Here is a 27683-nt window from a genome sequence, read left to right on the forward strand (position 1 = left end):
TTTTTGAATTCTCTCCAACAGTAAATAAATGTTTTCAAAGCATACCTGATTCCAACTTTTTTGTTAATTAGATCAGCTCTCACTATTTCCTTTCGGTAAGCCAGTTCCTTTAAAGAGAAAAAGTTTGAGAAGCTTAAGTGAGTCCCTGTCAGCTACAGCATTAGACTCTAACTTTACATCGTCTTGCTGTGGCAGTTCACCGCCCTCCCAAAAAAACTGTTGTTAGAGCGAGACACTGAAAATAAACATTATGTTTTAAAACATTACAGAGGAATAAATCTGCTACAACAGGTTCATAACGGAACATTGTCCTTGCTAGACAACTGGAACTGCTCAGAAATAGAAAATGCCAATCACCACTCTCCGCAGTAAAACCCTGGTGCATTACATCATTTCTAAGATGCTTATAAATCCTAAGGATTTTCAGTCTCCTCGCAAGCAAGCAGGCATTTATGACCAAGAATGAATAATTCAAATATCACCATGTACTATCAAATATCACCATTAAACTAAGCCCAAGTGTTACGAAGAAATTCCTTTCTTATCATTTATACTGGTGGGGGAATGCGACCGGGCCCCCAGGCAGTCCCAGCTATCATCAATCTGCTCCAGGACACAGTAGGACTGAGAGCATCTCATAAATTGGTACTCTCCTTCAACAGTGTGTAACTTTACCACGTTAGGTAGGAATAAACATGTATAAAGCCCAGGCTCTTCAGCACCTTTGCAAACGTATCTATGAATATTTATCATTAAATTACTCTCAAAAGCATAACTACCACTGGCAAAAAGGCTATAAATTTAAAAATCTGATTGGAATCAAGTAAGTACAATGGACCAGAGCCTTGCAATTCTCAGGCAGAAGTATCATCATCACCCAAGTGCTTCTTAGAAACGTAGGCTCTCGGGCCTTTATAGCTGGTAGCAGTGACACGGGGCCTACTGATTCCGGATCTGAAGGTTATCAAGATCCTGAGGTGCTGTGACTGCACATAGGGTTTATGAAGCATGAAACTAGAAGCTAATGATTGCAACAGAAAAACCTTTACTGAGCAGTTGATATGAACTAAATAGTACGAGACACTTGCACGATAATCTTAACCCTCACAACAGATACTATTAGATTCCTAATCAGTGAAGGGCGAACAGTTAGGTTGTAGATGAGTAACCCCGGATCACAACAATGGTAAGCTGCTGGGCCCTGCTGCTGCTACATTCCCAGTGCTTACAAAAATGCTTGTCAGGTACTAAGCACTCGGTATGTAGCTAATGAGTAAATGCATAAAATAAATGAACAATTTAATGAATCAACAAGTTCAGGCAGCCTAATTCCGAAGCTTCCACCATTAACCACTGGTCTCTCGGACTACCTGCCACTTCTCTCCTCCGGCCCTCTTATTCCAAAGTCCATTCTTTTATATGAAATAACAGAAGAAAGAACTATCAAAGTACTGAGAAAAATAAGCTATTTCATGTGAGGAAGAAATCAGTTCCTCAGAGGATCATTCTCTTCTGGGAGGACAACCTGAGAAGAGTTGTTCTAATCCACGTCCAGAAGGAAACAGATTAACAAATGACAAGACTGCTACAGTACTCCTTTTCAGAAATCCCACCATTTGAATTTATGAAAGCTCTTTAAAATGCAAATGATTTCAAGGAATTATCTACATGAGAAAAGTGAACCAAATTTTAAGATATTTTTCCTCCCCAAAGTACATATTTCAGTTTTATTAATACTTGACAATTCTTCATATCAAAAAGAAAAAAACTTTTCTCAAATCAGACATCATTTTAAAATAGACTAAAAAGCTATCTCTGGCTACTCCCGACTACTACTGTGGTAAATCATACAGATGGCCACATTCTTCCCTTCTCTGCTGCACCCACAACCTCACAATGGGGCACGTCAGGCCCTCCTCACACTGGGAAATGGGAGTCTATGTCACCCTTCCTTGAATCTAGCAAAATGACTGGCCCAGGCCAACAGGACACCAAGCTTAAAGATACTTAGCACGAGAGCAAGTCCAGTGCTTGCTGGGAATCCTGCAACTGCCACCATGTAACAAAGACCAAGCTAGCCCACTGGATGACGACAGACACTTGACCTGGTGACTCTACAGCTAAGCAGACTTGTGTGTGAGGCTATCCCAGGTCATTTAGATGCTAGTCTACCAACTGGCTGATTATACAGGAGCAAGCCCAGGAGACGTTAGCCAATCCAGTCAGACCAGAACTACCCAGCAGACCGACAGGATCATGATAAACAAATCACCGTTATTTTAAGTCACTAAGTCTTGAGATATCAGTTTGTTACATAACAAAAGCTAACAGGCACTACAAATTTTTTAAAAACGGAGACTGTCCATAATTTCAACTAAGTTTTCTACAGCTATACATTTATTCTGAATTATAATCAATATTCTAGAACGAAGTATGATGTTAAATGCTCATGTTTTCAGGAAGGGGAAGGTTTTGATCTTGGCAGATTTTATCTACTTTAAAAACTATTTAAATAGTAGAAACCATTCCAGGCTATGATTCACTTCTTAAGTGACAGAGGAATAGTGAAAAAATCTAAAGAAGAGCTTAAAAAATGGCCTCACTGAATCATAACTAAGTGACTAAGAGTCATGTGTTTGAACAGCCATCTTTGTATTAATAAAATCATCTTAGGGGAAGAAAAAAGCCCAATTAAGAATAATGCTGTTGTGGTTTTTTTGTTTGTTTTTTGTTTTGTTTTTTAACCAAGACTACGTCTTGACAATTGTGCTTTCTACTTAGTCCTGTTAATACACCTGGAATTATTAGTTACAGTGACGGCTCTTCAGCGACTGTTAATTCAAGTGTGAACAGACTAATTAGGTTTGGAGGGCTGAGTCATCTTAAAAGGGGTGAGACTATAAATTACCCAGTAAACTGGTTAAAAAAAGAATAAATCCGAACCTGCACACCCCAACATTTATAGAAGCAATGTCCACAATAGCCAAACTATGGAAAGAGCCCGGATGTCCATCAACAGATGAATGGATAAAGATGTGGTATGTATACACACACACAAAAACACACAAAATGGAATACTACTCAATCATCAAAAAAAATGAAATCCTGCCATCTGCAACAACATGGATGGAACTAGAAGGCATTATGCTAAGCGAAATAAGTCAGAGAAAGACAATTATCATATGATCTCACTCATGTGGAATTAAAGAAACAAAACAGAGGATCAGAGGGGAAGGGAGGGAAAAATAAAACAAGACAAAATCAGAGAGAGAGACAAACCATAAGAGACTCTTAATCATAGGAAACAAACTGAGGGTTGCTGGAGGGGAGGGGTATGGAGGGATGGGGTAACTAGGTGATGGACATCAGGGAGGACATGTGATATAATGAACACTGGGTGTTATGTAAGACTGATGAATCAATGAACGCTATCTCTGAAACTAATAATATATGTTAGTTAATTGAATTTAAATTAAAATTTTAAAAAGAGCATAAATCAGAGGAATTATGGCCATCTAATGCAGTGGTATAATGGAGCATGTTGGGAGCTGAAGCCAGACTATCATCTAGCTCCACCATTTCATAGTAACAGGCAAGCTATTTAACATCTCAAGGTCTCTATCTCCATCTGGGAAAGAGCCAAACAGCACCCACCTTCATAGGGTTACCGTGAGGATTAAATCCATGTAATGCACACAGTATAATGCCTGGCTTGTGGGTAGATGGATGGACATACAACAAGTACTCTAAAACATTATCACTAGTATTATCATCAAATCCACTTCTTAAATACTTACTGGAAAGGTATAGGATTTTCCATTAGGAAAAACAACCTCAGCTGCTTCAACCCTGGGGGGAAAAAAAACGCCAGAAATATTAAAAACAAAAAGGGCCATAAATTCTAAAAATGTGTATGCTTAACAAGTCTCTCACTTGCTCTACAAGAGTAATCTCAACACATTCAATTTATTCACGTTCCAACACCACTGTCTGGATTAATCCTCCTAAACGCAACACCACCTTACTGTTCCATGCCCTATGGCCCCACAGCTCTTCAGGCTGCACACATCTGATGCTTACTTCTCAGGGCTACAAAGCGTGCATCCTCAACTACTCCTTGCCAACATGGATATACACATTCCAGCATTTACCAGGGTGCTGTGTTACACCATGAAAGCTGACTATGCAACCACTAATAGGCAAATCGATTTAAAAAACAGACCCTGCCATACAACTTCAGTCCTGTGCTCTGCAGTGATATGGCTATTTTGAATTATAATTAACATTCTAGAATAAACTATGACGCCAAGACACAGCAAGGAACATTTAGTGAAATCTTTTTAATTAAAAAATAAGCTTTGGAAAAAATATAGTAATCCTATTCATACATATGGGATATACGCTTCCCTACTTTTGTTTAGCTGTTCCTTGTCTGTCCTTCCATGTTTACATCCTCAAATCCAATGATCTTTAAACACAGCTTAAATTTCATGCCTCCACAATGTCTGCACAGGTGCAATAACCAATCCAGCTAGCAATAACCTGCCCTTAAAGCCAGAACACTACCAAAACTTTTTAAAGTAGTTCTCACTTTTTATTTTAAACAGTTATGCATAGGTCTTAGCCCCCCAAAGAGAGAATATGTTCTAGTCACAGGAGCCACATTTTTCATCTTTATATTTAGTACAAGGCCCTAGTGCTTTGCCTTCAGAACAACAAGCTTCAATAACATTGTCAAATAAACTTACGTAAATTGATTCTCACAATATTCACTGAACATGGTGACAATAACATCAAGAACTATTTTTGCCTGCAAAAAAGACAAATATTGTAATCAAAAATATATTCTCTTCACTCAGATGGAAGTGAAAACTTAATTTAGTCCTCAAACATCTAAAAATGACACTGTATATATACATTCTAAAAAAAGGGAGTGGAATAAAAACTTGTGAGCTAAAGCAGACCTAGCCTTATCTTCAGGTGGTCTGCATTTATTCGGTTCCCTGAGAGCTAATAATCCATGACCGAAACAAATCATTTACTTCCCCTGGCCCTCTCCCTTGGGTTCACCAACTTTCAAGAAAGGCAAATGGCTAACTATGGGAGTAAATCTTATCGGTCTCCCAGATCTCTGCAGCCAGTTGCTGGACTCCTGGCTCAACCACTTACAAGTAATCTGACTTTGGGCAAGTTACTTACCATCTTTGTACTTTTGCATCTTCATCTGTTAAGTAAAGATTATAAACATTTCTAGATCTCATTTGGTTATTATGAGGATTAGATGTATTAATATATGAGCAATGCCTAGCACACTGTAAGGACTGTATAGATTTGTTCAAGTTTTTAATTGAAAAAATACAATAACCTTATTGGGATATATATAGGCTTTGCTTTTATATATACTTTACTGTTTAAATATAAGCTTCAGGAAAGATATCTAAGGTCTGTTAATGTAAGACTTTTTTAAAATTTTGTAAATAGTATCAGTTACATTACTCTAGTATTTCTAAAGGCAAATATGGCCAAATATGGTTTATTAAAAAATAAACCAAATATGGTTTAATTTTTTTTAATTTTTAATAAACAAATAAGATCGTAACTTATAAAAGTTATAAATGAAATACCTTACAATGGTGTCCAATCCTGTAAGATGTACTGAATGCCATTTATGGCCCTATTTCTATAGGCCAGCCTTCTCCTGTCATTCAAGCTTATCTTATTAATTTGCTTAATTGCCACGTTACCCTATGCCTTAACATGTATAAAGAAATCTTAAGATGTAAAAAAGTTTCATAGCAATCCAATCCAATATATGTAGTTATTAAAAGTGAGTGAACCGGTACTCTATATATTCTAGATATCATCGTGTGCACAAACCCTTTATCAATTTGCTAAATAATACTTCTTTATAAGCCACTTCATTTTTAAAGACTTATTACTAAGTACACACAGGTACCAAGTTACTCAGCATTTAAAAGCCAACTAAGATAAACAATTTATACAATACTTATTCCATTCTCAGTTTTACAGTTAGGTATATGGCTAATTCTCCCACTAGAATGAGTTCCTTCAAGTCAAGAAACATGAAACTCATTAAATGCACAGCACTGGAAAGACAGGAGATGCTTGTTAAAGATTTGTTAATTAAATGAACACACCATAACCAAAGTACAGAATATCTGTAGCTTTCTAATTTTCTAAATTTCTGAAATATGTTCCCACCTACAAAATAAACACTTTAAAGTTCAGCCATCTAGTCTTGGCCCAGAACTAAAACATTCTGACAGTACAAAAACGGAATGAGAGTTTTATTTACCTTAGTGAAGTCAGTTCCTGTGCATTCAATAAATACATTTCTGGTATTTACGGTTATTTTGGAATGACTTCCTACAACACAAAATAATAAAACAGTTTCAGAAACACAGGTGTACTAAAAAGTTCTCCAAAACAAACTACATTTTCACTTAGAGTACAACATAAATGGACATCTCAGAGGTAAGGTGATAATGCAACATTTATTTTAAGCCTCCCACTATACCTAGGAGAATAGAAATAAAAGAGTAACAAGTGTTTACTGCATTCAGTGTGTCAGAGCTGCTCTGCCCAGCACTAAACAGAGGTTGTCTCATCTCTCCACATGAACGCTATGACAGAGCTGCAAGCAGACCTAAGATTCAAAGCTTCAGCAAGGCTACAGTCTGGGTCTGGGTCTGGCTACTCTGAAGCTCAGGTTCTGAACCACTGTAACAGCTAGAGTTCAACCTCAAGGAGGAAGAGACTCTTGCCATTGTGAATCAACTAAACCCCCTTCTCACCTCCAGAGGGGTCAACATCTATGGCTATCACATCATTAAATTTTGTAAATACATCCACGTTGCCTCCTCAAAAAGAGTCTTCAGAAAGGAGGTAAGAGGGTGAAATTCAGTTTAAAAGTTTTAACTATAAAACAGCAGGCAAGGCAGAATTTGAGCTTAACCAAGTTGAGTCATGGGTTAAAACCAAAATATTAACACTCTTCAGAGGAATATAACAGAATCCAGAGACTGCCACCAGTAAATATCTATGTACTTATATTTATACATTTAAAAGTTATGTAAAAATCACCAGTAAAATGTTGAATGAAAAGAACTACTACAATAAAATCTACAAAAACCGGAGATTCCAGATTAAGATTTATTTCATTTGACTGAGCCAAGTCTAGAGTTCAATTCTACAAAAATGTTGAAGGGTAAGGAAAAAGAAAAATCTGATGCTTAAGAAATAACTCACCATTGATGACTGGAGGCATTGAAAGGATGACGCCATTGCTATCATAGATAACTGGGTACAGGGGTTTATTTTCAATGATATGCAAATAATGTTTAAGATGGTTGTCAGTCTGAAAAAAATTAAGTCAAAATTAATTTTGTACTTCTAACACTAATTAGTTTATATGCCTCTCTAATACAAAAAAGGAAAAAAAATCAGAAAAACAATAAAACGGCCCCATATTACAGAAAGTCCTAGATTTGTAAGATTTCCTAAATATCTTAATATCCTTATATACCTCATCTCCTACTGGGGAGAGATGAGAACACAGCCAAGCTGTTTTCCAAGGGTGAAAAATAAATTTGCACTGGTAAGCCTGACTCCTCTCAAGCAAAACACAAACCATCACAAAACTGTTTACATAAACAGGAAGAAAAGAGTGGCAAATCAGGCCAAGGATAAAAGCTGTTTTTTCTAAATGACACTCTCTTTTATTTTTTAAGCACCATTAAGTGACTATGGAATCATTTTAACTGCTACAATCTAAAATGCTAAATAGAAGATAGACACATTGTAATACTGTTTCCCACGGGGGGGGGGGGCGGGAAGAGAGAGAGAGAGACTACCCAAATCTTATTCTTTATAATGTGCATGGGTTATAATTATACCCAAATATGATTATAATGTGGCATGTTCTACCTCAGTGGTTCTCAATTACCAACTATACACTAAAATCATCCAAGAGGTTAAAGTAATAAAACTATGCCCAGGCCCCACTCTACATCAAATGAATCAGTAGCTCTTGATTGGAGCACAGACACTGTTTTTAAAAAGTACTCATTTACATCTCTCTAATTCCAAGACTTTACTTTGAAGAAATTTTGATTTATGGAGAGCTATTTCCATAATATAAAAAAAATAATCTACCTTGTATATGTTCATCAGTTCACAGGCTGTATACTCCTTGGTCTTATTTAGAGGCTTGAATTTGATATCTGAAGGTCGCTTTGCAGTATATGTAAAAGGGCCTGACAAAGTGTCTAAATCGTGGGTACCAATAGCAACCAAGGTTCTTTTCCTAAATGTTGAGGGAGGGGGGGAAAAAAAGGCAAAAAAGTTTTGAATATTCCAAAGCAGAAATTCTACAGCTAACAGACCTTATGTTAGGGGGGAAAAAAAGGATTTTTGACACTTCCCTAAAATAGCCTGTTACTGTAAGGCAACTTTAGAAGAGTATAATGAACAAATTCTCACAGCACTGAAAGTAATGAGAAATTCTAAAGCTACTCAAAACACATTATTTTAATAGCTACAGTAAATTCCTTGCCACTATGCTTTCCCAAGTACTGCGTTAACTAGGACATTTTCCAAGTGAACATTCCTTCTCCCCCCCCAACCCATTTCCTCTCAGGGTCCTCAAGTAAACAAATGTTTTATTAGAATAAACTACCAAATTGCTGTTTTTTTATTTTTGGGTATTTTCCTAAATTTTCTGTCACAAAGCTGTTATTACTTTAATCATGGAAAAAAATTAAGAACTGTGAATTACACTTAAAATTTAATGCGTAAGGGAAGTTCAAAAGCTATTAATTTCATTTGTTCTACAGTTCAGAAGTGAAGGATTTAAAGTAATTTTAACAACTTACAGCAGGTTAAGATTAGGAGAGAAAAAAAAATTAGGGATATAAAACAGAGCCAGGAACAATGTTAATACTAAATTAGAATCTAAAGGACCAGTCTTAGCACACAGAGTCACAAATTTGGCTCTAAGCTTTCTAAAAGACAATTCAAAAAGAAACCTGGTCAGAATTTATGGCATTCTTAAGATTTCTTAGAATTAATTTTAGATGTATGTACAAATATATTTGAGTATTTATGCTTAAGTGCATATATACATCAAACAGATAAAATGCATTAGTAATCGAGGATTTTATTGAAGTCCATGTTACATGAATTACAAAGTAGTTTTCAAAATTTGTAAGAAATAAATCTTGGTCATCCTTCAAGACTGGTAACAAGAACTTTAATAAATATGGTTAACTCAAAAGAACTGTTAACAAGCACAAAAGAAGTGTTACATTACTCAATGAATTATGTGCTTACGGACGATAACTCCAGAAATACCAGAGGTTGAAATATAAAGTGTAGATAAATTAACAATTGGCAAATCCACCAGTAAGAAGGTCCGTGTTGTTTTGCTTTGTTTTTAAGATAGTAATGGTCCCTTAACCCTAAAACAGTTCTCTACAAAAGGTCACTAAATTTCAATTTCAAACCAATCACAAAAATAAATTCTAGATGAATCAAAGAGCTATGCATTTTGAAAAACAAGACACAAACATACATACACTCACAGAAGAAGCCACAAAAACTATTCAAAGAAAATAAAGGACAACAATGTGTAAAACTGGAGGACACCCTTTGACACAAAATAGAAGAATCATAGGAAGACTGATAAATGGGACTATTCAAATTGAAAACTTTATATATCCAAAGACCCTGAAAGTCAAGACAAATTGAGAAAAGGCTTGAAGTTTACATACAGAAAAGGATTAATATCCCAGATATATGAAAATACGCAAACTAAAAATAAGTTAGAAATCAAGATTTTAGCTATCATACTGGCAAAAATTTTAAAGTCTTGCTGTGCAAAAACAGGAGAAAGCTGAAAGAACTGAGAACACTCAGCTGTTGCCAACTGCAGAGATCTTGCCTAGCAAATGTTTCAAGTTTGAGTGCTGCTAAGTATTCAAGAGTCTTTGCCTGTAAGACAAAACCAGTCCTCAGAAAATTAAGAGCCTTATCCATAACATAACATTCTACGTGAAATCAAAAAGCGGTAGACATGAGGGGCACCCGGCTAACTCAGTCAGAAGAGTATGCAACTTTTGGTCTCAGAGTCCTAAGTTCGAGCCCCATACTGGGCGTAGAGACTGCTTAAATAAACTTTTTTTAAAAAGCAGTGGACTTGTAAGAACAGGGAAATGTGATTTCTACTCCAGACAAAACCAGTCCATAAAATCCAATGCTAAGATGACCCAGATTTTCAAATCACTGCACAAACTTTCACGTTCCTACCATAAAAAATACTCAAAAATTATGGGGAAAATATACACATAATGAACAGATGAGGAAATAACAGCAAAAAAGGAAACGTGTGAAAAGAAACCAAATGGATTCTAAGATGCAAAGTGAAATAACTGAAGTAAAAAATTCATTGGACACTTCCAACCAAGATGGAGTAAGAGACTAGATTTACGCTCTTGCCTGAAACCACCACCAAACGGGCAAAATACAGGAAACCATTTCATGGGTGGCACTGGACGTCAGGAAATGAAGAGCAGCAATCCCTGACAGGAAATAAATGAAGGAAGCCCCACAACTGCCCCAGCTTACTGCCCGGAGGGATTTCCATGTTGTAAGTTAGGAAAGAGGGACAAGGCTGGAGATCAGCCGACTCCCTGAGTTGAGAGACATAACTCAGAGTCTAGGGAGACCAAGACAGCTGGGGTTCACCACAAACAATACTGAAGTGGAGAGAGCTAGGAGACTTCTGGAGATCTGCAGAGGCTCCCCCCCTTCAAGTGTTCAGGTGAGTACTGATCAGTGCATACATGTGAGGAAATTATCTGTGGCCAGGGAAAGACTCATCGGAGGAACAGTGTCCACAGACTGAAAACCTCATTACTTCCTGTGGAAAGGGATCAAATAGGCAGAAGGGTCTTGCCTCAGTATTAGCAATTAGCCCGACACAGAACAGTGCTTAATCAATGGAGGAAAAAAAAAAGTCAATAAAACTAAAAGCTGGTTCTTTGAAAACATCAATATAGTTGATAAACATCCAGCCACCTCCCTTGATCAAGGGAAAAAAGACAAATGAAAAAGGTGGTATCACTACAGATAATAGATATTAAAAGGATAATAAGAGAACATCATGAACAACTTTATGCCAATACAATTGCTAATGTAAACAAAATGAACATATTCCTTGAAAAACCCCAGGTTTCCAAAGCTCACGCAAGAGGTTAATTAGCAGTTACTGACAGGTAAGGACTCCGGCACACCGGAGTGTTCGGATAGGTTTTATTTCCCCTTGCAAAAAGCTCATGATTTCCAGAAATACTACTTAAACAGAGCTTAAAGGGGAATTAAGTGAGGAAATACCTTCCAATTTAGGTAAAAATAGATTCTTCAAATATACAATGTCCAGAATAGATAATCGGCCTCAACCACTTACTAGCTTGTCAGAAATCTATTTTGTTCTTCATTTGAGAGATTTAAATTCTTATTGTTTTGCTTAATAATTAGCAAGCTTACAAATAGACTATTTTTATAAAAGAACTAGGAATAAATATTATTTAGAATCTGAAAAAGTTTCTTTTACCACATAAACAAAGATGTTTCTGGAAACAGAGACCTACTGGTGTTTTGTTCTTCAAACATTCTACCCCAGTAGAAAACGTGCAGGGTCCCCTCCAAACCCTGTCCCTAGCCCATCACTTACATAGAAGCCTCTTCAATCTCCAGTTTACCAAACTGCAATTGCTACAATAAAAACTTTTTCTATTTTTATTCAAGATATCTATAACTGTTCATCATACCTTTTGATCAGCAGGAGATATGCTGATGTACTTCAGGACCAATACAAAAAAAACTTGATATGTTAACTAAAGCTTAATGGTATCAGTAAATCTGTAATTTCCATCAGGATTTCTCAAATACTGAAGTTAGTTCAAAGACTCCCACCGTTGCCTTCCTTGACCTTTAGGAGTTCAGGAATTACACGTCTGAAGATCATTGCATTAAAGGAGCACATGGGAAATGATGGACAGTAATGTCAAATAGTAAGAAAATTCAATTTAAAAGTCTCAAGTTTCATCTGTAAATTTATAGTTACACTCAGTGTCATCAAGCCAAAACTTTTTCAATTTTAAAATAAGTCATACTTCAAACTACCATCATGTAACATTTAGTAGTATAATCCACTACTAATAATTTAAAAACAACCAAAAACACAAACATAAAAACCAAGAAAATCTCTAGGACTAGATATTTCTTCTCTATATAGTATCCCAAATAGAACTCTTATTTCTCCATGCATGTACTGTTCACTAACAGTAACAAATAGCTATCTGGTAAGATGCAAACTTATTTAGTTAAGCAAATTTAAGCTCTTGTCACTCTCACGCATTAATTTAGAAATGCTTTGAAAAAATCTGCTGAGAAAGAAAGGAAGGAGGGAGGGAACTAGGGAGAGAGAAAGGCGTAAAAAGGGAAAAAGAGGGGAAGGGACAGAGGAAGGCAAGGAGGAAAGAAAATGCAACCACAAACCTGCAAATGTTCTGATGTAATTTCTCCTGAAGTTCGATGAAGCTGTCATATCGATCTTTAGTGAACTTTATATTTCGGAGAACTGCTGCCACAGCATAAGGACGTATTTTAGCTGTCTGAAATTTCATTGTACCATTAGAGATTGTCCATACCTGGGCTTTTCTCATAACATCTTGTGAAAGAAAGTTAGCTGCACTCTCAGTACTATTACAAATTCACGAACAAGCATATGTATTCTTTCATTCAAAGATACACTGGTAACAAGATAAAGTCACCCTTCTCATGGAATTTACATTTCAGCAAAATGTCTGAAAATTTACTAAAAACAGAAAAAATTAACCTGTAATTAGTTTGCTCATAGTTGACATTTTTATCAAAATAATGTCCCCCCCCCAAAGTTTCTTTAAACATTATTAATATACCACAACTTAATTCTATCTCAAAATGTTTTAAATAAACACTTGGTGTTGTTTTTCAAAATTACTGAGGAAAACAAATGCTTTGCTTTCACCAATAAATGAAAGGGAATTAATTGACAGTTTTTAAGAGCTAAATTTAGGTCCATTTTTAGCAAATGGTCTAAGAAAATTATATTTGGCAGAAGGATCAGCTTTGTTCCTTTTTCCTCCCCACCTTATAAATATATTCACAAAGCAAATTTTTTAAAAAGGAAAATAAGAATTTATCCTTATTACCTCTTCTGTGATAATCAATTTCTGGATTTCTCCATTAGGCATTACCCGTTTATACACTGGAGGCTTTATCCTAAAAGGAAATTAAAACAAACTTGATTTTTAACCAAAACATTTGATAAACTGCATCCTGTGTAAAAGTATAAAAAATGAACAGAGCTAAGACAATAGGCTGAAGTTACAGCAAATCCGATTTAGGCTGAATATTAAAACAAGAAGCAAACTTTCTAACATTGATAGTGGTCTAAAAATGGTATAGGATGCCTTGTGGTGAGAAGTGTCCGGTCACCTGAGGATCAGCAGAGGCAGAAAACCACTTAGCCCACTGGCCAGAGGCTCTCATCCTTTCGCAGCTGACCAGATGATAGGTCATCGAAAGCAAAAATAATTATTTTTGATAGGTGTTATTGTTTCACCTCTTTCTCACTTCATATATTCATTACCTTCTGTATTCATCACATGAATAGTTGGAAGGGGACTTAAAAATATTCATTATAAATTAGGAGACTGAGGGGTGCCTGGGTACCTCAGTCGGTTAAGCATCTGATTCTTGATTTCGGCTCAGGTCATGATCTCAGAGTTGTGAGATTAAGCGCTGTGTCAGGGTCCACACTGGGGCATGGAGTATCCTTAAGATTCTCCCTCTCCCTCTGCTCTCCCCCCCCCCCCCGCAGCTCAAGTAGGCACATGCTCTCAAAAACAAAAGCAAATTAGGAGACTGAAACTAGAGGCCAATTAACTTGTCCGAGATCAGAGAGCCATCCTAAGATTTTCAGTTTTCCAGTTAGGAAGCTCTGCTCCTAAGCTTACTTAAGAGTTTTTAAGCAAACAGCATATAAAAGTTTTGCCACCTCTACTTTCCTCCCAACCTTTAATGAATCCAACAAGTCATCTATTTCTATTGGATTACTGAGGAAATTCACATGAACCCACTAAAAAATTTCATAAGAAGTTATAAAATCATTAACCACTCCAGTTTTAAGTAGTTCCCCAGATGGAAGGCTAGGACTCAATATGCAAATTTTTAAATGGCTATAATCTGCATATATCTTACTCTCCAACCGTCCCTCTATGCAAACCTAAAGCTGTGTACCTGCCCAACAAGTTCTTTTCTAAAGACTTAAACAGGGATGCTGACAATGACAGGCAAAAGAAATCTAACTAAGCAAAGTATTTAATAAACATATTCTCTTACCTTTCTTTGAAGACTTGAAGTCCTCGAACCAATCCTTCCAAACACAGGAGATCATATCTATTGGCAGGGACGTCAATTTTGTAAAGAACAACATCAGAGGCTCCCTCCGCCTTTTCATTACCTTGCTCCTTACTTATGATTTCTTTCTCAGAAGTCTAAAACAAGCCCCCCAAAAATAAAGCAAAATAAATCTAGGTTATTTTGAAAAAGTAGTTGTCAGTGATATAAAGCAGTAACTTACAGGGGCACCTGAGTGGCTCAGTTGGTTGAACATCTGGTTCTTGGTTTCAGCTCAGGTCATAATCTCATGGGTCATAAGATCAAGCCCCAGGTCAGGCTCCCCGCTCAGCAGGGAGTCTGCTTGAAGGTTCTCTCCCCCCCACACTGGAGTACACACATGTGAGCACGTGCGCACTCTCTTGCTCTCAAGTAAAATAGGTTTTTTTTTTTAAAGCAGTAACTACATTATATATGTTCTTTTCTGCAATAAAACGTGTTTATTACATCTGCAACAAAAATATTATATGTTATAATCACAGCAACAGAAAATACTCAATTTTTTTTTGCTGAGTTCGGACATCCAACAACCTCAGTCACTTCAGAACAGTGCTAACTCCTCTAAAGCAAGGGTCAGCAAATTATGGCCCACTGGCCAAAATCGTACCTGCCACCTATTTTTGTAAGTTTTAATGGAACATCACCAGGCCCATTTGTTTACATGTTATCTACTGTGACTTACATACTGAAACAGCTGTCTGTGGTACAGACACCACCTACAAGGCTTACGATCTGGCCCTCTACGAAGAGTTTACCCAACCCAGATTTAAAAGACAATACCACCAAGTACATATAGCAGTAACAACAAAAAGTGTCAGAGGCAAAGTAAAGATAATTCACCAAATAAAAGAAATATGACTTCTTATAATGATTCTAAAAACTAAATCCAGTAGGCACCCAAGCCTAGAAGCAACATGTAAGAAAGAGTAACATAAAAAAAAATAAAAAAAAATTTGAAGAGAGCAGAACTGTGGTGTAAATTAGGAGAGATTATAGGCACAATGGGAAGCAATCTAATGAGAGTAAAGGTATAGAGCAGTAAGAATAAAAGCAACCGGGGCGCCTAGGTGGCTCAGTCTGCCTTTGGCTCAGGTCATGATCCCAGGGTTCTGGGATCGAGCTGGCATTGGGCTGGGCTCCCTGCTGAGTCTGCTTCTCCCTCTGCCTCTGCTCCTCCCTCTCACTCACGTTCCCCCGCTCTCATGCAGAAAAAATTAAGGCTAATTAAAAAAAAAAAAAAAGAACAAAGACAATCAAGAGAAGAAACACTAGAATAATTATAATGCAGTAGCCAAAAGCTTAGAATATCTCAGTCACCACATTATAGCAGAGTAACAGATTTTCTTAAAGATAACCACTGGCAAGAAAGAATCACTAGGATATACACCTGAAATAAGATACTGTAAGTCACTTACACTTCAACTTAAAAAAGCAGCAATTCTATTGACCTCTTTGATTCAACTCTATTTAAATTCTAATTCTTCCTCCTCCTTCTGCCTCCTTTCATGTCAAGCTCTCATCTCCCCCATGATAGGGGTTGCAATGTTTCAGGAGGGACCCATAAGAAAAAGGGGAGAAAATGTGGAAAGCAGAGAAATTAAGACATCTGAATTAAGAAAAAACGCCTACTCCCTTAGCAAAAAAGACACACCAGCTTAAATCTTTCATTTCAGTATCTCAATTCATACAAAGACTGTATCTGAAGGTGGGGTTCGTGAGCGCTACTAAACTCTTCCAGAAATCAATGACCACAGAAATTTCAGAGCTGGAAGGGATCTACACGGATCATGTAATCCACAGCCCCCACTTCACAGATGAAAAGGAGGCCCAAAGAAGCAATGTAGTTGTCCGTGGTGAATGTGGGAGCTTGAACTATTACTCAGATTTTCCGATATCCAGTCCAAGGCTCTTAGATATCATACAGCCTCAAACATAATTGAAGTCTAATTATTAATAGCAACTTGGAAAAATCTTAGACAATTTCAAGCATGAAGATGCTCATTAACAAAAAACTTCCTGTAACATCAGTAAAAAAGCAGAAAAAACAAGTCAATGTACATCTTTGTTAGCCTAAACCTTCTAGTGTTATAACACTGAAAAGATCAAGAATATAAAAGGCTTAAGGGGCACCTGGGTGGCTCAGCCGTTAAGCATCTGCCTTCAGCTCAGGTCATGATCCCAGGGTCCTGGAATCGGGTTCCCTGCTCGGCAGTAAGCCTGCTTCTCCCACTCCCACTCCCACTCCCCCTGATTGTGTTCCCTCTCTCGCTGTCTCTGTCAAATAAACAAAATCTTAGGAAGGAAGGAAGGAAGGAAGGAAGGAAGGAAGGAAGGGAAGAAGAAAGAAAGAAAGAAAGAAAGAAAGAAAGAAAGAAAGAAAGAAAGAAAGAAAGAAAAGAAAGAAAAGAAAAGGCTTAAGAAAAAATAGCACTAAAAAGAGAAATATGAAATTATCATTTTAGTTATAAATACAATGTCTTATGTGATTAGGAATAGATTCTGCAAATAAACTTTTTTAAAGTATTTTAATTGTACAATTAAAAGACTAGAAAGATGCTTCATAATGATTTTTATAAGCAACCTTCAGAAACTAGAAGATCATCACTTCTCGGCCTTTTGGCTAAGAGCAAGTGCAAAAACTAGATCATTTTACAAGGTCAATGTATACAGTAATGATTAAGAATGAATTAATGCCGATTAAACAGGAATGGAGGAAGATGCAGTAGGGCACAGAGGAAGTGAAGGAGGGGGAACCATAGGCCACAAGAACTTTGGCTAAAGTAACATTTCCATTGCTCCCCAGACCCCTTTCCATAAGTGATTTATAAAAAGGCAGCTCACTGACCAGGGACCACACACTCATTCTTGGTTACTCAAGATGGGCTATTCATCTCCACAGCAGTAGCCTGATAACTTGAGGTGACTGAATACAACTTAACACATGAACCCTTTGAGATTTTAAAGAAAGCAACGAATACTCTTAGAACTGGAGCTTCACCCATTAACACCAAGAACACAGAAATCACCAGAACCCACAAATGTTCCATCTTAGTCTAACCATAAGGTAATAAAATATAGTAAACCTCTGAAAATAAGCTTATACATGAAGTATTTTTAAAAGTCAATACATACAATTTCATCAAGTTCCAGACCAAATTCAAAACATAGTTCATCAAATTCTTCGTCAGCTGGAAAAAAAAAAAAAGGAGATTGCTAATTTTAATCTGCTCAGCTTAAATGAAAGTAGTATGTAAACTGTATTTTTTTAATAACTGCCCTACACCAAGCTAATATCGGGCATCAGACAGCACCATTTTAAAACCAACAAAAGGGACCAAAAAAAAAAAAAAAAAAAAAAAACCACCTCAAAAGAAACAACCATTAAGCACTGATTCATTTAATATCAACTACAGAATTAGGTTATCTGCACCGGGAAGCTCACATTTATTTAGAAAAACAACCTATTAGGTAGAGATCAAATGTAAAGTAGGCTCCAAGACACAGATCCAGCACAATGGGATGTCATATAAGCCCTATCATTTAAAATTCTGAAGCCTGGGGCGCCTGGGTGGCACACCGGTTAAGCTTCTGCCTTCGGCTCAGGGCGTGTTCCTGGCGTTCTGGGATCGAGCCCCACATCAGGCTCCCCCGCTATGAGCCTGCTTCTTCCTCTCCCACTCCCCCTGCTTGTGTTCCCTCTCTCGCTGGCTGTCTCTTTCTCTGTCAAATAAATAAATAAAATCTTTTAAAAATAAATAAATAAAGAAATAAAATAAAATTCTGAAGCCTGATAGCGGGCTTTGGAGGAAGGCCAATCAGAGCTTGAACTGACTATTCCATTTACTAGTTCTGAGAGCTTGGCACCTTATGTAAACTTCCTGAGCCTCATCCATAAAGTAGCATTTTACAGCCATTTATTTTTAGCATGGAACTCTGGGAATTATTTTGATATTATGCAAGTAATGGATTTGGCATAGCACCCCAAAACATAGGTATCAAATAATTAACACTTCTCTTCCTTGAAGTTATAGTCTACTTTGCTACCTCCTACAGCATTTTGGGGGATTTTGTCGCTATCAAAAATTGAACACAAACCATCATTACCAGTATATTCTCGTGAAAAGCTGGTCTTAAGATGCTGACCCTGACAATGAACTTTAACTCAACACTTAATAGGCCAGGCACTGTACTAGGTGCTAAGACTACAAAAATAAAACAATTCCTATTCTAATAAAGAAATCAGATGTGTAAATATAGTTAAGTGCAAGGTACAGAGGTGGCACAAAGAAAGTAATTAGCTTGACTTAGGGTCAGCTAAGGCTTCACACAAAGGCTGAATTCATTAGGCAGAGACTGTGGGGAGTGGGACAACACAGAAAATTTGGGAAGATCAACATGGATGAAGCATAAGAATAAGATCAGGAAGAGATACAATGCAGCAAACAGAAAGAACCCAAATGCCAAGGGACTTGCTCTGTCCTGCCTGCAGGTAGTGGGGGGTCATGCTGAAGGATTTTCCGCTGGGCAAAAGCATGATTAGATCTGCACTTTAAAGAATGCAGAGTGGTGGGTGGACTGGAGCAGGGAGTCTTCTGCAATAGTGCAGGGGAGGCACAGTGAGAACCTGACTGAAGGAGCAGCAGTGGGTGTGAGGAAGGAAGAATGTGAGGAATGTCAAAGAGGCAGACAGATTCTGTGCCTGGATGGGAGGTGGGAATGATGGGAGCAGGAAGAGTCTAGGACTCCCAGGTCTCCAGTGTAGTTACTGTTAACTAGGGCCAAGAACAACAGATGTCTGCAGAGATCCCTGCCCCTGGTATTCACACCCTTGTGTAAAGGGAGGTCTGAAGCAACCACAGGAGTGATCCTGGAAGCACGGTCTTCAGCCAGCCAAGCCTCAAGATGACTGCAGGCCCACCTGTCAGCTTGTCTGCAACCTGGTCAGAAATCCAGAGCCAGAACCACCCAGCTAAGCTACTCCTTGGTTCTATTCTCAAAAACTGTAAAATAATCATTATTTGTCTTACACTCCTATGTACTGGGGTAACTCGTCATGCAGCAATAGAGAATAGACTTTAGTCCCTGGAAGTAGAGTGCTACCATAACAAAATATGGGGAAAACATGGGAGTGGCTTTAGAATCAGGAGGCGGGCTTTGAGGAAGTGTAAATCAAAACCTCAAATGCCTTGAAAAAGCTGTTACAAGAAGCTTCATAGTCTTTAATAAGGATGCAGGTGAGGACATGGAGGAAACTGAGGGAGTGTTACTGGAAACCAGAACAGGGGAATCCTTTTTATATAAGGGCAGTAGTTTAGCAAGCAACGCTATTGCCCAGTTACACAGACTGTAGAGAATGTACCTGTTCAACTGGGCAATGTAAGATTCCCAACCAGTGCTGTAAGTGTCACCTGGTTTTTTTTTCTTGTCATTCATAATGTGAGAGAAGAGACAAACTAAAGGCCATTAAAAAGGAGCCAAGACTTGATGGTTTTAAAAATTCTCAGCCTCCTAAGATGTAAAACAGTGCTAAAATTAATAAGTGACTTCTGAGCAGCGTAAATCCATTGCCAGGAAAGCATGGTCCAAAGATGAAATCAACGATAGAATTGTAAAATCTTAAGACCGAAAAGATTAAAGGTACTATTTATTCAGATAAAAGGCACTGTAGGTTAAGGGCGTGCCTCACAAATTCAGTCACACGACTGAGTTTAATCAAGAGCACTGTATCAGAAAAAGCCCAAGGTACAAAACACCTTATTTCAGATATTTGTGAGTGGCGTGGCTGTCCACTAATGAAATGGAAACGCAAAATTCAGTGAAAACCTGCAATGTTTTTAAAAGAAATACATATGCAGAAACACCGTAAGCCTGAGCTGAAAGGGACAGAGACAGGACAAGTCTTCGAACTGCCAAAATTCTATTAGCAAGTAACAGACTGAAAAAACTAATCAGATGTAAAGCACCTGCTTTCTTTCACCCAAAATAATAATAATAATAATAATAATAATAATAATAATAATAATAATAAGGATCACTCAGAGAGCACAGCCAAGAGCCTGGAGGGTAGGGCTAACAGCCATGAAGAATGATCCCAGGCCGAGACCTAATCAGAAGGTCCAACATGTGCCAGTTCAATTTCAGAATGACCATGGACCAAGGACTCCTTTCTGTCTCCCACTTTCCCTTCTGAAAAGGAGTATGTATAGCAGTTATCCTAAGCCTGTCTCACCACTGGATGTTAGTTGTCAGTGGGGCAGATCATGTGTCTCTTTGGTCCCTGAGACCAAGAATAACTATATTCAAGCAGCTGTACTTAAGGAACCACACCTGAAGAGCCTCATCCACACCTGGACCTGATTTAGAGGAGATTCTGGATTTTGAGCTGCTGCTGTAATGGGATGACACTTCTGGAAACCCTGGGATGGGGTGAGTAGATTTTATATGTGGGAGAAACATGAATCATTGGGGGCCGGAGGGCAGACTGGTAGCCAGCTTCCAAAACTACCTGCCTCCTGGCATTCACACCCTTGTGCAGTCCCCCTCCACACTGTAAATTGGTCTGTGTGACCTAAAGATGGGAAGGGATAGCATGTCACTTCTGAGATATTACTGAAAACTGTGCTTCGATCACTCTGAACACTCAGTTACCTGCTCTCTTGGGTCCTCTCACTCCAGAACAAACAAGCTACCATACTATAAGCAGTCCTAGGGAGAGGTCACGGTGGGAGACACTGGAGTCTGGCCAAATATGTGCAAGGAGCAGATGCCTGCCAACCACCACCTGAGTGAACCTGGAATTAAATTCTCCAACCCCAGACAGGCCTTGATGTGACTACAGACCTGGCACCTTTATAACAAGGTAGTAAGAGATCCAGAGCCAGAACCACCCAACTAAGCCACACCCCAGTCCTGGACCCTCAGAAACCATATAACAAATGACTGTTTTAAGCTGCTAAATTTTGGGGTAATTCATTATGCAGTAATAGATTATAATCTGGTCAGTAACCATTTAGTTATTAAATATTATTTAGTTATTATTAAAATATTGAATCTTTCGGGTGCCTGGGTGACTCAGTCGGTTAATCGTCTGCCTGCAGCTCAGGTCATGATCCCAGGGTCCCAGGTTCGAGTCCCACATTGGGCTCCTGCCTGCTTCTCCCTCTCCCTTTGCCTTGCCACTCCCCCTGCTTGTGTGCTTGCTCACACTGTCAAATAAATAAAATCTTAAAAAAATATTGAATCTTTCAATGAATCCTGATTATACAATTTGTTTTATTCCTTTTGGCTGTATTTCATATGCTTAGATACAAGGACGAACCAACGAAATCACGACTAATAATCCTAACAAAATGACACACCTAAGTGACTACATCTTAGGGATTTGTAGGATATACTCAGGTGGCTCTGACAGTACAGTCAGCAATCACACCAGGCAGAGCAGAACCGGAATTGAACAGTGATAATAAATCAGTTAAGAAAATGAACAAGAAGAAAACACCTGAGGAGAAAGGTGATAAAAAGGTAGACTGAGAGGGATGCCTGGGTAGCTCAGTCGGTTAAGCCTCTGCCTTCGGCTCAGGTCATGACCCCAGGGTCCTGGGATGGAGTCCTGCATCTGGCTCCTTGCTCAGTGGAGAGCTTGCTACTCCGTCTGCCTGCCACTCCCCCTGCTCTCTCTCTCTCTCAAATAGTCTTTAAAAAAAAAAAAAAAATAGACTGAGAAAACTGCCCCAGAGAAGCAAAAGGACTAAAACAACAAAAGCAGCCTGAGAAAGATCCCTGGTAAGCAAAGAGAGGAAGGGGAAGGCAGTGACTGGTAGAAACAATGGAATTTAGGACAAAAAGTAAACCTTGGAGGGACTGAAGAGGGAATGGAGATACAGAAGAGTGAATGAGCTATTATCTGAAAATACAGAGGAAGACTGATTAAGAGAGAGAGGGTAAGAAACCAGATGGACCCATACTACTTGGAAACTAGATACTTTGCTAAATATGCTTTTCCAACTTTGATCTCAACCCAATTAAGTTAAAGGTTTCAAGAACATATGAAATATAAGCTAATAATATTATTTCTGATCTCTTAAATACATCTCAATAACATCAATCTTTCTGACTGATGTTTTAGTCAGTAGCTGATGGATACGTGGGGGGGGGGAATCACGCTTGCCCGATCGCTCTCAAAAAAGGGGGGGGTAGCTAGAGAATATATTAAAACATCAGATGACAGTAAATAGATTATAAATCTCACCATTTTAAAAACCTAAAATAGGGGTGCCTAGATGGCTCAGCTGGTTAAACGACCGACTCTGGATTTCGGCTCAGGTCATGATCTCAGGGTGGTGGGATTCAGTCCTACAATGGACTCCACGCTCAGTGGGGAGTCTGCTTGAGTTTCTCTCCTTCTCCCTCTGCCCCCCCACACTTGTGCACACATTCTCAGATAAATCTTTAAAAAAAATAAGTAAGATTTTTTAAAAGGCAAATAAAAACCTAGAGAATTTCTTTCCCAGAAATGGATACTTGGGTGGTAACTGATCACAGAGGTCTTGAATAAATATTTGCAACATACCATTTTTTGCAATTCAGGCATGCCATATACCATTAGTGAGAATATGGTTTAGAAGAATAGGTTAAGAAATATAAATATGCAAAAAAAGGAAATATAAGTAATCATATTATAAAAAGTATAAAGAAAAAAGAAGTGTAGGGAATTAGAGCTGAAGTCGGAGGTCAAGAGTATTACTTCTAGGGGCACCTGGGTGGCACAGCGGTTAAGCGTCTGCCTTCGGCTCAGGGCGCAATCCCGGCGTTCCGGGATCGAGCCCCACATCAGGCTCCTCCGCTGTGAGCCTGCTTCTTCCTCTCCCACTCCCCCTGCTTGTGTTCCCTCTCTCGTTGGCTGTCTCTATCTCTGTCACATTGCGCCCTGAGCCGAAGGCAGACGCTTTAACGACTGCGCTACCCAGGCGCCCCTAAATAAAATCTTTAAAAAAAAAAAAAGAGTATTACTTCTATTTTCAGGGACTTATGGCAGAACCCTACAAGGAATACTTAAAGAATAAGTAGTACCTACATTTATACCTTCAGAAACATTTTAAAAGCTAGCTATTTTCAGGTAACACCTCATTGTAAGAAGCAGTACCTGTTAAACCAACTAGGGCTCTGTTATCATACTGAGCCCTAAAAACCTAAAATAGAGGCGCCTGGGTGGCTCAGTCATTAAGCCTCTGCCTTCCGCTCAGGGCATGATCCCAGGACCCTGGGATTGAGCCCCGCATTGGGCTCTCTGCTCCGCTGGAAGCCTGCTTCTTCCTCTCCCACTCCCCCTGCTTGTGTTCCCTCTCTCCCTGACTGTCTCTCTGTCAAATAAATATCTTTAAAAAAAATACCTAAAATAGCTCTCACAAACCAGTTGCCACAGCCTTTTTTAATATATGCTGATAACCATGAGAGGCTTATCATTTCAACAGCTACATCCATATGGTCCCTGATGATTGTACTTAATATTTCCTCGTCTAAATGGGGATTTTTTAGAACTGAAGAAGAAATGAAATGTATATAAGATGAAGTGAAGACTGAGCCTACCAAGTAAAGACTCCTCCTCATCATTCGGGTCTCAGCTCAGATGTTATTACCACATCTAATGTTGTTCTTAGCACAAGATGTTTCCCTTATAGCCTTTAACATAATTCAGAATCATTTTATTAATGTGTTGGCTAATTACTGTCTGCCTCCCTCATTAGAATGTGAACGTGGACTTCATATGTCATGTGCACCGTTGTATTCCCAAAGCGCTTAGAACAGTGCCTGGCACGTAATAGGTGCTCAGGAAACATTAACAGGATAAAACAGACAAAAGACCACTCCTTCCTGCTCAAAATTCTTCCTCCACTCCCTCATAAATGGGGTTTCTATAGAGCTCTTGTTGCACTCCACTAGCTGCACTCGGGATGCAACCCTGGGCTTCATTCCTACTCTATGCCCTCGCACCAGGCACGCAGTACATGCTCCATGGGAGACTGCTGAGTAAATGACACGGCGAGCTGGGCAGGCGCGAATGATGCAAAGACAGCCCTGGCAGGACTGGTCGCGAGAGGCTACCTCGGCCCAGCCCCGCCGCTTCGACAGCCAGCCATCCTGGTCTATACACGGAGCACCCGAGACCAAAACCTGCCGTGCAGCATGAACTTTACCACGAAGCCCTTTTGAAGGGGGTCCCATCCCCTGAGAAAAGGCACAAAGCCAGGCTATGGAGCCCGCACTTACTGTAGGTCCGACCCAGAGCTTGGAAGAGCAGATGCCGCTTCACGCTGACAGTCGGCATGGCGAGTCAGACCCCACTGCGCCTGCGCAGTTAACTGGCCGGGGCTTCGCTTCCCAGGCGCGTAGGACCCAGCCCGTTCTTGCATGGGCTCTCTTAAATAATGCCAGTCTTCTTCCAAAAGTTTCTGACTCGTTTTTCAGCTGGAGGCAAAGGAACTGCTACAATTAAACCTGTAAATCCATCTGTGTTGTATGAATGACATGCTGCCTGAGAAAGGAGACAAAATTGGGTAGAATGTGTTACGATTTGATAGGCAGTAGAAAGGACAGACTGCAAAGGCCCTCACGCTCTAACCCACTAAGGGCGGGGGAATATCCAAGTAGTGGGCGGGGCCTGGAGATGGAGCATCCTTTCCAGGAGGTGGCGAGGTGAGCGGGCGGACGGTGTCTGAGACATCCTACGGAGAAAAATGTGCAAATCTGAGCTGTGGGAGCAGGAGAAACCAACCGACCGCAGTTTGGACTTCATTCTTCGTGCTTACATACAGTCTCCCTTGTGCCCTTGTAAGTCTTATACCTGGGTTTGAGCCTTGCAGCAGCCCCTTTATAAGGGAGGCTTGCCTTAGAGACCTTTTAAGAAGAGTAAAGAAACTGGTATTTAGACAGTGCTGTCTACTGGCAGAGGCTGTGCTCAGTACTCTGACAGCATTAGCAGATTTCCTTTCTGATAACCCTGAATGTAATGGGCTGAATGGGGCCCCCTAAAATATCAGGTCCTAAGCCCTGACCCCTGTAAATGTTACCTCATGTGGAAACAGGCTTTGCAGGTTATTTTAAGGATCTGGAGATGGAGGGATTATCCTGGATTATCAGAATGGGCCCTAAATGCAATCAGAGACATCCTTTGAAGAGGGAGGTGGGGGGACATCAGACAGAAACAGAAGAGGGACAGGCAGCATAACCGAGAGAGCAGAGATGGTAATGATGTAGCCACAAGTCAAGGAATGCCAGCAGCCATCTGAAACTGAAGAGGCAATGAGGGATTCTCCCCCTGGCCTCTGGAGCAGACCTACACTGTCTATAGACACTTTGATTTTGGCCCAGTGAAACGAATTTTGGACTTCTGGCCTCCCACTGTGAGAGTAAACTTGTTTTAACCCACCAAGTTTGTGATTATTTGTTACAGGAAATACACCAACATATGTGATCATTATTCCCGTTTTACCGATGGTGAGACCGAGGCACAAACTGAGTCACTCAACTCTCAAGGAGAGCTGAGACAGTTTCGTGGAGGAGACCTGCCCTTCTGATTATATACGGTATAATATACAGTGAGTGAGGGCCTCCAAAGCCATTCAGGTGAGGGGCAGTAGGTGTGTGGAACTTAGGCCTCTCTGACAACCATTCAAGCAGGTTCTTAGCTTCCCTCCATGACTGCAGGCAATCCCTTACCAGTGCCCAACATAACGGATTGGCAGAGGCCCCATCAATGGCAAACATCTACAATGCCCAATAAAATCTTCTGCCAAATTGGTACTCAACGTCTCCATGAATAAAGGACTTCCTGACCTGCTCTCCTCCAGGCACTCCAAAATGTTCTCTCACCTCTGAACCTCACTTTCCTTATCTATAAAGTAGATAATATACACCTTAGAGAATTATCCTAAGGATCACAAATCCTAATAATACAGTTCTTATGTCCTAGGTCCTCGAAATCAGGCAGCTGTCAGTCATCTGTCCTCCTTGTTGATTTCCTGCTGGTCTCAAACCAACAGGGGCATTCTGTTCTCATCTCCCCATGTCTCCCAACACACCCAACCTGCTTTTCATCTTTGTACCTGCTCTAGGACTGAACATTTAGAGGATTCTAATGGAAAAGAAAACTAGACCACAACTACTCATCACAAGTGCTCAGCTGATTGATAGGAAAGATACTTGGAAAACATTGAGATAGTAGGTCACAGAATGTAGGTAGGTGCTGCTTTGTCCAATGTTGGAGTCAGCTGGAAAGCAAGAAGGAGATGGCAGCATTTCCTAGAAATGAGAGATGCGCTGGCCAATGCACATGAATAAAGTTCTCCTTGCATTACAAATTAGGAAAAAGTAAGTTAAAATTATAATGAAATACATTGTCATACATACCAGATTGGTAAAAACGTGAAAATCTGACCTAACCAAATGTTGGCAAAAATTAGGAGTATAAATTAATACAATCACTTTGGAAAATAGGGCCTTACTTAGAAAGGCAGAACACCTGCATACCTGACTACTATTACACTCCCAGCAATGTTCCCCAGAGAAACTTACCCATGTGCCCTGGAAGAGCAAATAAAAACGTTCATGGTTACATTGTTCTTTATCAAACACACACACACACACACACACACACCCCACAACGTAAACTGGAAACAACCCAATATCCATCAATACTAGAATGCATAATTAAGATAAATCCATACAACGAAACACCATGCAGCTGTGAAAATGAATGAACTACAGCTAACGTATAAACTTGTATAAGTCATAAAAATAGAATATTGAAGGGGAAAAAAGTGAATCACAGAAGCATCTACACAGTATGGTGTCACGTATATAAAAATGAAAAATAGGTTAACCTAGAGAGTACATTGTTTAGGCATATACAAATAGATGATAAAACTAAACAAAATGGATGATGAGATAGGGGAGTAGTTTGGAGTGGACTAGAACAGATGTAGCCTGGGAGCATTTCAAAAATATTGGTAATGTTCTGGGGGCACCTAGGGGGCTCAGTCGGTTAGGTAGCTGCCTTTGGCTCAGGTCATGATCCCAGGGTCCTGGGAAGGAGCCCCTGCTCAGCAGGGAGCCTGCTTCTCCCTCTGCCCTTCCCCTTCCCTACTCATGCTCCAGCTCTCTCT

General features: G+C 39.3%; 1 protein-coding gene across 1 annotated transcript in view; it reads right to left on the reverse strand.

The window, feature by feature from the left end:
* Positions 1-24930, reverse strand: part of FARSB (phenylalanyl-tRNA synthetase subunit beta) — a 64843-nt gene extending 39913 nt beyond the window's left edge. The window contains exons 1-11 of the mRNA XM_045775260.2: positions 24790-24930; positions 17656-17711; positions 14467-14621; positions 13275-13344; positions 12580-12695; positions 8176-8326; positions 7270-7378; positions 6317-6387; positions 4749-4810; positions 3798-3849; positions 46-107 (exon numbers count right to left, since the gene is read on the reverse strand). Coding sequence (XP_045631216.2) covers positions 46-107; positions 3798-3849; positions 4749-4810; positions 6317-6387; positions 7270-7378; positions 8176-8326; positions 12580-12695; positions 13275-13344; positions 14467-14621; positions 17656-17711; positions 24790-24847 — 962 coding nt within the window. The 5' untranslated portion in view covers positions 24848-24930. The remainder of the gene's footprint in view (positions 1-45; positions 108-3797; positions 3850-4748; positions 4811-6316; positions 6388-7269; positions 7379-8175; positions 8327-12579; positions 12696-13274; positions 13345-14466; positions 14622-17655; positions 17712-24789) is intronic.
* Positions 24931-27683: the final 2753 nt, after the last annotated feature.

This window comes from Ursus americanus, chromosome 1, assembly GCF_024610735.1.
Source record: "Ursus americanus isolate L20-20 chromosome 1, mUrsAme1.1.p, whole genome shotgun sequence".
Lineage (NCBI taxonomy): Eukaryota > Metazoa > Chordata > Mammalia > Carnivora > Ursidae > Ursus > Ursus americanus.